Source organism: Poecilia formosa, unplaced genomic scaffold (genome assembly GCF_000485575.1).
Source record: "Poecilia formosa unplaced genomic scaffold, Poecilia_formosa-5.1.2 Scaffold8, whole genome shotgun sequence".
NCBI classification, from domain to species: domain Eukaryota; kingdom Metazoa; phylum Chordata; class Actinopteri; order Cyprinodontiformes; family Poeciliidae; genus Poecilia; species Poecilia formosa.
Window position 1 is genome coordinate 4,630,910 of NW_006799947.1, and position 11,249 is coordinate 4,642,158.

The window sequence follows — 11,249 nt, forward strand, 5'->3', positions numbered from 1 at the left end:
TAGATAGATAGATAGATAGATAGATAGATAGATAGATAGATAGATAGATAGATAGTCCTCTTTTAATTTACCAACTCTTCTTACATCTCAAATTAACCCCACATGGGAGTATATAGTTGCATCAAGTTAATTATGATCAAATGTCACTAAGTTTCGCATGTAAAAATAAATAAATAAAAACTGTGAGCGGTTTCCTATATTCAAGCGGAGGAGGAAAGAAGGTGGGTTATCCAAGGTGTCTGAGACAGCTGAGGGAGGTGGGGGCAAGGGGACGGAGGAGGAGGGCAAATTGGGCGGACACATAAAAACTGTAGGAACCGTAGATGCTGGATCATTTGGAGAGTTTGCCCGTCCTCTGCGCACCGACTGTTCTGGAAAACCCGCCGCACTGCCTGAGAGCCGGCTTTTAGAGCTTTCACTGAAGGATAAATGTGCTGAAAAGTCACCCAACTTCTCCTCCAAGGCTCAATTTTTCTTTTTCTTTCATTTTTTTTCATTTTTCTTTTTTTTTTTTTTTACGGCGGAGCGCCTGGACTGTTTTGAGTCATCTCTTTTTCTTTTTTTTTTCTTTTTCTTTTGTCATACCAGGATACCTGTACCTCTACTGATGGTAAGCGCTCCTCGGCTGCCTGAAACACTCACACTTCTCGCAGATTTGACTAACAGAACATTTCAGAATGTATAGGAGGAACTTTAGACGATTTACGGTATTTTTATTGGGATATTTATTCTCTTGTTTTGAGGCGTCTGAACGATTGTGTTGGAAGCCTGAAAACAATTCGGAACTAAATTTCTGTAATGAAAACGGTTTCCCTTGCGCTTTGACGATCCGGTTTGAGATGAAGGGAGATGAATGTGATCATTAACATGCAACAGGTTTTGGTCGGTTTGTGCCCGAATACTTATGGAATGACACAACCAAGATAGTGAGATTCTTTTCCAAACAAAGCGTCCGATTTTCCTGCGCTTCGACTGTTTTTTTTTTGTTTGTTTGTTTTGCCCCCCGATCCGCTCAAATATCATGGTCTTGACTGATTAAAAATATTTTTCTAAATAATAATGCGATAAGTACAACAGTTTTTACTCCGGTGTACAGAGGTGCACGCAGTGACAATAAAAAAAAAAAAAAGAAGGAAAATAAATTAATTTGAATTCAAATCTATATTTGGCAAATTTTCCATGCTCAGTTACAATCTGTAAAACAATTTGTTTGCAACTGTAATTCATTGGCTGTGAAGTCAAGCATTCAAACATGAGTTTCAATATTAATAATAACAGTAATAAAAATAATACAGCCTCTTCATTATGAGGTGTTGGAAGATATAAGACAGGGAAGCTGGTTCATTTAAAAAAAACAAAAAAAAAAAACAAACAGTTACCATCAATCTCCTTCCAGTGATCTCATGGACTATAAATATCTGAATTTGAAGTAAAAGAAAAACCAAAAGTAAAAAAGTATAGGGCACTTCTTTATCTCTCACTGGCAACATCGGATCAAAATGAATCCTCATCTACTGTTTTACCCCCCATCTCCAGGGTTCAGATACATGGTCTTTATTATTTAGTTTCTTAGAAAAGCAAAAAGTCAGAGATCAGAACTCACTAAGCTCTTATTGAAGGTCTTGTCAAACTCTGAAAACTATTTTTTTTCTGTCACATTTATGTATTGCATCAAAACAACTTCCAATGTCTCCTAACCAGTAACATGTTCTTTGACACACTTTGAGCTTAGTTAAACATTAGGGATATATGCCTTAATGCTTTAGTGGCATGAACTTGTAATGTCTTCATCTTCTGTTTTTATTCAAAACGACTAAACCTATCAAAGAAAATGCAGGACGATTTAATGTGTTTCAGTGCTTCTTCAAAGGAGCAACTGTCTTGAACTATTTTATTGGAAAAACAAATCTTCTCTATATCTGGAATGTGATTGTTTTCCAAATCTTTCATAAAATTAGGAATGAATTAAAAAGCAAACCTCAAAGAGGAGCAAATAATCAGCCAAGAAAACCACAATTCACAGTGTGAGTTTTGTGTTACTATTGTTTGGTAATGATAGCATGCCCTAAACTCCTACAACTCTACAAAACTCTCCATTTGGAAGGCCACCAAAAATAATAATGCACGTAGTCGTGTGTGAACACGCAATATCGCTTCCGTGTAACTGCAAGCTGAAAAACACAGCTTCCATTTACGACAGACACGCTGCTGCAGACGCCTTTAATGTTAAAATCAGGTCATAGATCTGTTCCCGTGGCAACTTGTTGCACTCTTCTCTCCCTCCCTGCCCCGTTCCCATCTTCCCTCCCACCATCCCTGTCAAATTCCTCAGGAAACACATCTGAAGAGCCATGTGCATAGTCTGATCACATTATCTCTGGTCAGAGAGAGAGAGACCGAGAGGGAGGGAGAGGACGGAGAGGCAGGAGCAGGACCGAGCAAAGCCAAGGGCAGTTTACTGCTGCGGCCTAATTGCACCCTGCTCTGCATTTGTCATTGCAAAAAAAATAAAAAAAGTGTTTGTCTGCTGCTTGGTTGCAGTGATTTTTGAATCCAAAGCAACTTGAACAAATTTATAGTTAAAATCCTGCTTTAGTTTGATTGTTTGAGAGGAGTTGAACAGGAAAATATTAAAACTTTTTTTTCCCCATCTCCCAGATTAACAAACATGAAAACACATGACTTTGTTATTTTTTTCTTTTCAAATTATGAAGGATCTTCACTGACTACCTTTCATCATCGTCACACCACTCTGCGTTGTCTGTGTGCTGTGGCCTGCAGCTTTCTCAGTGGCTGGTTACAGTTACAAGATGTCCTGTATGGTCACTGTTTTTCACTGCTATGAATCCCTGTAATCATGGGAGAGGCCCTCTTCGTACAATGAACGTTTGTTGTCAGAGATGTGCACTCACTGAATCACACACACACTCTCACACACACACACACACATGCACACAGACGCGTTTATCCCAGCACCCCATGGGTAATAGAGCTGATCATGTTCTGACCCCTCCTCTCCCTCGCTTCGCCGCAGTTCTCACGAATATGCGAGCGGCGGCACACATTTAGTGCAAAAGCGCAGACGGAGTGTGCACGCTCGTGCTCGATGTGCCTCTTTTTGTGTGTGTGTGTTTTTTTTTTGTTTTGTTTTTTTTTTTTTACACACACTTTGGATCCAGTGTCATGACCGAGAAAGAAGGGTCACGCCGAGGTCACCCTAATGCTGTTAGGAAAAAAAACGATCCTTGATTGCATGTACAGTGAGCCATGCAAGGGCTGAGATAATCACACAGATACCAAACCTGGCACAGGGAAACTACGCACAAAAACAGAAGTGTGCATATGCTGTTCCTGGAAATATAATGCTTTGCAGGAGCGTTCAGACTGCCCTAAGTTTTTTTTGTTTTTTTTGCCCATGTTTTGTCACATCACAGCAACAAACTTCAATGTCTTCTGTTTGGATTTAATGTAGTAGTAGTGCTCGGTTGTCAGGTTCGAGTAAAAAAAAGAAGGAAAAACTCAAATAAAAATCTGAAAACCTGTGTTTGTATTCTGCCCCCTTAACTCTTGCATTTCAAATAAAACCCAGCGCTGTCTTCACAGTTTACTTAAGAAGTCACCTAATTAGCAAATGCAGTCCACCTGTGGGGAATTTAAGCTCGGTAAAAGTAGAGCTGTTCTCTAAAGGCCTCTGAGATTTGTTGGAGAATAACCAGAGAAGTTTCAAACAGGTTAGGTTGTTAAGTTATATGCCGCAGTACTACTTAATCTCATGGAGCATCATCCAGAAGTGGAAGGAGCATAGATCAACTGAAAACCTACCAACACACGGCCGTCGATCTAAGCCAACAGCATTTAGAGGAGTTGTAGAGATCCACAGCTCTGCTGGGAGAATCTGTAGGCAGGGAAAGCATAAGCCATGCCCTCCACAAATCTGGCCTTTGTGAAAGAAAGCCACTGTTTAAAGGAAGTAGCGAAAAAGTCCTGCAGTTTGTTGCAAGTCATGTCAGGAGCAACATAAAAAAAAAATGGCGTCAGACTATCACCATGAGCACAAAAACACATAGTGATGGCAGCATGATGCTGTGGGAATGCCTTTCTTTAGGAAGTGTCAGAGTTAAGAGGTGGCCCTACAGACTCTTTTCTCTATAAAGCTGAATCCATATCCATGCCTCACATTTTAGACTTTTATTTGTGAAGAAAAATAAAGGTTTAGCACCACGTATCACATTCCTTCCACTTCACACACACACACACACAAAAAAAAAAAAAAAATAATAATAAAGTGAGGAAATGTGAAAACCTTTAAGGGATGCGAATACTACTGCTTGGATGTGCACCAGATGAAAAAAAAAGCGTAATTGAAGGCCTGCGCTGCTCCACAGTACTCCCTCACAAAATTGGCTCTTTTATAAGTGTGACTCAGCAGCAGATAATAACTTAAATGAGCTCTCAAAGCCAAACGGCACGTCGTTTTATGTAGATTAAGCAGCTCTGTATTATTTCCCTCTTTAATCCGTGTCGGACGCAGTTATTGAACAACGTCTGTTTGCTGTCTGTGTTGAGGTTAGAGCAGTAAGTGATCAGCTGTCTGTTTTGTGGCACATACCTCCTTACATTCCAGTTGCAGCAAATAGCTAGCTTACCCACAACCCAAAATGATAAGCCTTAAAGAGACACTGGGTCTCTCTGCTACACACCCACACACACACACGCACGCGCGCGCGCACACACGCACACACACACACACATTCTCATGTGCTGGTCTTCAAGTAAATACCATGTAGCAACCTCAAGTGTTTGCAGCCGCGCTGAGTTTACAATCACCCCCTCTTCCCCAACCCCCTCCCCGTGTGTTTTCGACTGTATCTTTCAGGAACAGGGTCACTCCAACGCCCTCTTGCAGCCTCCCAACACCACCTAACATTTCCTGGAAGAACGTGTCCATCGCGTGCTCCCAAGAAACATGGACTGTTTTCCCATGCTTTCTTTTCTGTCGGTAAGTACATGGACAGTCCTCTCCCCTCACAGGGACCCTCGGGGTTTTTTTCTTTTCTTTTCTTTTCTTTTCTTTTTTCATGGCATTAGTTGAGAACTGAGCCAAAGGTGCTGGGTTGAGTGTGTGCACGAGAAAGAGCGCCTCTTTTTCTTTAAATGTGACGCAAGCAAGCAACGAGAGAGCTCTGAGGTTTGCTCCATGAGTTACACATTTGCTATGACCCCAGGGCTGCCTCTTTTACTTGTGCAACTGTAGTGCAGGAGACAAGTGGAAAAGGGTGGAGGGAAAGAGGATTGCATTTAAAATGCTGGAGACTGGAACCAGCTGTTTACATTCGGAGGATGTCACAAAAGATAAACAAAAAGCAGACTATCTGATGGGAGTCTGCTTTACTCTAAACATGACTGCATTATTGAAGGTAATTAGTCTGCATTTAGCGGGAATGGGTAAATAAGAGGGTGGGATGTGGGAGTTTGTGTGAGATGCATTGTGGAAAAGGAAAGAGTAACCCTTCTTTCTCCTCATGTCCTCTGACCCACCTGCTTCAGCTCAGACCTGTCCTAATCATTTATCGCCCTGTTCCATCTGCTGCCCCCACCAGAGACATCATGATTCCTGGTAATCGAATGCTGATGGTCATTTTATTATGCCAAGTCCTGCTGGGAGAGAGCAACCATGCCAGTCTGATACCTGAAGAAGGGAAGAAGAAAGTACCTGGCCTGCAGGGTCGTTCGGCCGCTCAGAGCCATGAACTGTTGCGGGACTTTGAGGCCACGCTGCTGCACATGTTCGGCCTCAAGAGGCGGCCGCGGCCCAGTCGCTCCGTCACCGTGCCCCGCTACCTGCTGGACCTCTATCGGCTGCAGTCGGGGGAGGCCGAAGAGGCCGGAGCGCACGACATCGACTTCGAGTATCCCGAGAGGTCGGCCAGCCGGGCCAACACTGTGAGGGCCTTCCACCATGAAGGTAGGGAAGCCCGGGGGGAACGTTTTCACAAGACGGACATCGAAATCAGATGTTAGTTAATGCATAAATTGTGATGTTTATGTGAGTGTTCTGTTGAGGAGCTTCAGCGGCAGCGATGTGCTTTATAGCATGGCAGCAGATTGCAGAGAATTCAGACTAAGACAAAAAAATGCAAGAGTGCTCCACCCATCTCGCCATGACCAAGGAATCTAAGGATGTGGTCACCAAGCACAGTCTGCAGAGAGTCATAAAATTCAGCTAGACAAGCTCTCCAGAGGCTAATTTGACAGAGCTCTGTGTGTTTGGTTTGTAACTGAAGGAAAAGACATACCTTCATATTACTGACCTACACTTTTTGCTCCACCCAGCAGAACAGGGTTTTTAAAAAAAGCCTGTTCTTGGCGTCGAAACCTAGCGTGATCAGTTTATATGCAGGGCTCTTTAAGAAAGATCGTCCTCGCCGTGCAATTATCTTTAATGCTACTCCGCAGCCTTCTAAATAAAGGCCTCCGCTGCAAACAATGTAGGTGCTGAGAGAAAAACGCTGCCGTTCTTTGGGGCCGAAGGGCAAAAGCCCGTCTCTGAGCCAGTGGGTTGAAAAAGACGAGGAGATCAGAGGGAATTTCTGTGCATTGAGACGGCTACGTTTCAGCTCAAATGCAAATGGTTTCGCTTGAATTTTACAAGAAACTAGCTATATACATATATATCTGTTTGAAAGAAAAGGATTCAGAGTTTCCAAAATAAATTAAAAGTTAATTCTGGCAAATGTCGAATTTAGAAAACTGGGAGTTTTTTATGACAGAAGAACAACTAAAACTTTTTTTCGTAATTTGTCTTATCAAACACACTTCAGAACCACACCAATATCAATCAAAAAACAAAAAGTTCTGGTCTGGCATGAGAGCCGTATGACATGATAACGTAGAGTAAAAATACCCAAGTGTCACTGAAACAACTCAAAAAATTTAAACGTAAATATTTAACATCTAAATGCATTTAATAAAGTCAGAAAAAGCAATAATCATTTTTCTGTGTATTAAAATAAAAACAATTATAAAGGTGACTGTAAAAATATCAAATATGATGTTTAAATCAACATGTATACTATATACTATACTACAGGACAAATACACTTACTAAATGTAGTGGTACATATTAATTATTGTGACAATATACTTCTTTGTGGTGTTTTGCTCTTCGTAGATGAATACAAGTATAAGAAGCTAATTTTAGCTGTACAATTAGGCAGGCTGTCTGCTCCTGTGGGGTCTTCTCTTCACCTCATTGCTATTTTAAAACATTACTTCATGATGCGCAGTCAAGGGCCAATCATGAGATTCCCATGGTAAGATAAAGTTAGGTAAAAAAATACAACAGTTTTAAGATCTTAAAATGTCAATCGTCACTGTTAAATTATTCATTTCTATCACTTTTATTTACTGTTGTTTTGGATGTTGGTCCATAGACTTGAATAAAAATCTAGAATAAACACTAAAGGAACAGTGCAGCTTTCCACCAGTTTTTTTTTTTTCTTCCTAGTTTAAAGAGAAAAACAGAGTGTAACAGGCTGTTATTAGTCAGGCTGTTAAGGTGGAGCTGGATCAAGTTGGGTCATAACATCCAATTACAAGTAGAAAAATCGTTTCAATTTGTGTTTAAAACAACACAGGTGCAATGTGCACTTGAAGTAATCCTAAACTGCAAGCCGGCTCCTTGTCAATTCACCACATGCAAGTCCAGAGTGCCCCTTCCTGCTTCTTTTCATGCCTGCAAATAAATAGTCTTCTTTTTATTTATACCTCATTCTTTCATCAGATTTTATATTTCATGCTGTTTTCGCTGGTTGTAATTCTAGCCTTTGCAAACGCAAGAGAATATGATCACTGATTTATGAAATAACACCTACTTCAATCACAAAACCTAATTTTCTTACATTGCGTGATTGCATTGGTATTATATCAGAGCAAGTAGGAAGTGAGGTATTATCAATATGTTCCAAGACAGATATTTCCTTTTTCCACAGTGGAGAGAAAATCATGCTACGGGTGTGTTTGCCACCAGCGGTACAACTCCATCAGACACAAAATGACAAAAAGAAAAAAGCCATTTTGTTTGCAGTCGTGCAGTTCATTCAAGACCCGGAATGACAAATACTGCGTCAATGATTTTATTACAGTCTGGCTATTCACGTTACCCTATGAATGGCTCAGCTTGTGCATGGGTCTGTGCATCTCTACAACCATCTACCCTCACCTCCTTTGCTGAACTATCTTAATAACATGCTTTGAAGCATTTGAAGTGGGAGTGCTTGCTTTCATGGAACACTGTTGTGTGATGGTGTGTGACTCAGTCAAGTTCAAACCACAGGGAGGTATAAGAGTCTTCAGCAGATGGATGGTTAGATGAGGAGACATGTTTACAGGAAAGGCAAAGCATTCATTGTGGACTTCAGCCTGGAAAATTATGATTTTTATTGACCAGGTGTAATGGGGAGGGGAAAAAAAGTCATTTTTTCTCTGTTAAGCTACAAAGCAGACAAGACAAGAGAAGTGTGTGTGAGCGTGCTCAAAAGCCTGAATATCCTTTGGTTTTGAATGCATAGCATTCCCACACAGTGGCCTTTTTCCCCCCATGGGCTTCAGATATATGAGATTCTATCGTATTGTCTGACTCCTTAATGATTATTCATGATGAAAATGATAAATGTCTTAAGTGGACAAACTGCGGAGGCAATCAAAAGCACAGCAGGTTTTAATAATAAGAACCACCTGGGCCAGATTAGGGCCTGGGTGTGAAATAACAGGGGTGGATTGAGCAGGAAAATAGTAGACACAACATTCCTTTCCCCAACAATGGTGATCTTGCCAGAAATCTGCAGACTGTGAGTGGAACAGGGAGCCTCCACTGTGTTTATGCTGTAGCTGTGGTACGTTAATCACCACCCTCGGTGTAATGCATGTTTCAGCAAAGTGCTCAAAGAAAGGCACAGAGAGAATGGCAGGACGATCGTAAAAGAAAGGTAAAGAAAATGTAACAAAATTTTGACCTACTTATGATTTCTCCTGCCTCGGAGATCTTAAAAGGCATGACAGGAAAGTGATGTCATTCGGATAAGGAGGAGGGACCTTAAAAGATTAACACATGCATTTATTTTATTCCAGATTTTCTAAGCGTTATCCTGACAAACATCCCACGCTTTTTCTCTTCCTTATTTTTAGAGCACATGGAGAGGATCCATGAGCTGGGTGATGGAGAATCCATGCCTCTCCGCTTCCTGTTCAACCTCAGCAGCATTCCAGAGGACGAGCTGCTTTCCTCTGCAGAGCTAAGACTCTACCGTAGTCAGATTGACGAGGCCGCCGCCGCCGCCGACGACCAGAGCCTGCACCGCATAAACATCTACGAGGTCCTGAAGCCCCCGCGGCCCGGGCAGCTCATCACCCAGCTTCTGGACACGCGCCTCGTTCGGCACAACGCGTCACGGTGGGAGTCCTTTGATGTCAGCCCTGCCATCTTGCGCTGGAGTCGCGAGGGCCTCCCTAATTATGGTCTGGCTGTGGAGGTTCTGCACCTCAACCAGACTCCGCGCCACCAGGGCCGACACGTCCGCATCAGCCGCTCGGTGCACCAAGAGCCCGGGGAGGACTGGGAACAGTTACGCCCTCTTTTGGTTACTTTTGGTCACGACGGTAAGGGTCACCCGCTGACCCGGCGGACCAAGCGCAGCCCCAAACAGAGGGGCCGCAAAGGCAGGCGCAACTGCCGGCGCCATGCACTGTACGTAGACTTCAGTGATGTAAACTGGAATGACTGGATAGTGGCGCCGCCTGGCTATCAGGCGTATTACTGCCACGGGGAGTGCCCCTTCCCCCTGGCAGATCATTTAAACTCCACCAACCACGCCATTGTTCAGACGCTGGTGAACTCTGTGAATAACAACATTCCTAAGGCCTGCTGCGTACCCACGGAGCTCAGCGCCATCTCCATGCTCTACGTGGACGAACATGACAAGGTGGTCCTGAGAAACTACCAGGAAATGGTAGTGGAGGGCTGTGGCTGCCGCTAAGCGCACAACGTCGCAAAAACACTTGGACAAAAATAGCGCCTTGAAAAAAGCAAAGTGGACACTACAACAAATCAGAAGGTCGTTTTTTTTTGTTGTTTTGTTTTAAATGTTCACTTGGACCCTTATTTATAACTCTAATGAGGTGTATGTTTGTCTCACTTTTTTGTTTTCTTTGACAATATGATCATATATTTTGACAAAATATATATATATTTATATCTACACATTAAAAATAAATTGAGTTCTTATTTTAAACATAAAGAAATTGTTTATCCTTCCATATTGTATATTGGATTTTGTAAGTTGTGTTTGTTTTTTTATTCGAAATATAGTAACAGAAGTAAAAAAAAAAAGAAAAAAAAAAACACCCCCAAAAGTATTAGGTTATTTGCTAGTAATATTTATTGCTTTCATAATAAAAATGAACTGCATTCTACCACCTACAAGCCATGTCACAAAAATATTTTTTTTTATTTAGCAAGTACAATTTTAAAGTTATTTATTGACTTTTTTTTTAACAAGTTAAGAACCAAATTAAAAGGCATTAAAATAAACTTAAGAAATAAAAGAAAACTGTCAACAAGAAATCTGTCAATCTCCATTAATTTTTGTGGAATTTAAACTGGAATTAATGCAAGACAAGTTTAACTATTATATGAATTAGAGTTATGATTTGTTTTTCAGTTTGGATAGATCAGTTCTGAGTCAAAGAATGGGACAAAATGAGAAAGTATGAAAAAGCAAAGACAGAACTGACCCAAGCAAACATTACCAGAACATCTGAATTCATAAAGGACAGGTTTATCAATAAACACACCAGTTGCATAGATAATGCAGCAATTTTTTAGAGGTTGAAAGTTGTACAAACCGTCAGATTTTAAATACGAATGTAGTCATTTCCGCCTTTAGCCTCCCCTACCGGATTCACATAAAATAAAACATTGATTATTAAGTGACATCACCCACGAATAACTTGAAAATAAATTTAATTTGTACATTTATTATTAAATCTTTTTAATGATAAGCTCTTGCAAAGATATTTTACAGAGGATCTCAAAGCTGGTAGGTCTTTATGTTATTGGGCTAAGTTGTCCTCAAATTTCACTTTAAAGTCAGGTAAGCTCACATGTGGTGGATGTGATACTTGATAAACCCATTCCAACCTTGTTGTGTTGTTCGGCCTGACTGTGTTGGGGTGATGTTTTGTTTTGTTGT

At 41.2% G+C, this 11,249-nt stretch overlaps 1 protein-coding gene across 1 annotated transcript; it reads left to right on the forward strand.

Moving 5' to 3' along the window:
- Positions 1-325: 325 nt before the first annotated feature.
- Positions 326-10,884, forward strand: bmp4 (bone morphogenetic protein 4). The gene is made up of 4 exons (XM_007576380.2): positions 326-610; positions 4,877-4,999; positions 5,601-5,965; positions 9,187-10,884. Exons 3-4 carry the CDS (start codon positions 5,608-5,610, stop codon positions 10,032-10,034), a joined length of 1,206 nt encoding a protein of 401 aa, XP_007576442.1. The 5' UTR covers positions 326-610; positions 4,877-4,999; positions 5,601-5,607; the 3' UTR covers positions 10,035-10,884.
- Positions 10,885-11,249: the final 365 nt, after the last annotated feature.

Coding starts and splice junctions, on each gene's coding strand:
- bmp4 (XM_007576380.2), top strand. CDS start 5,608: ATGATTCCTGGTAATCGAATGCTGATGGTCATTTTATTATGCCAAGTC. Junction 5,966..9,186: donor GAGGGCCTTCCACCATGAAG/GTAGGGAAGCCC, acceptor CCTTATTTTTAG/AGCACATGGAGAGGATCCAT.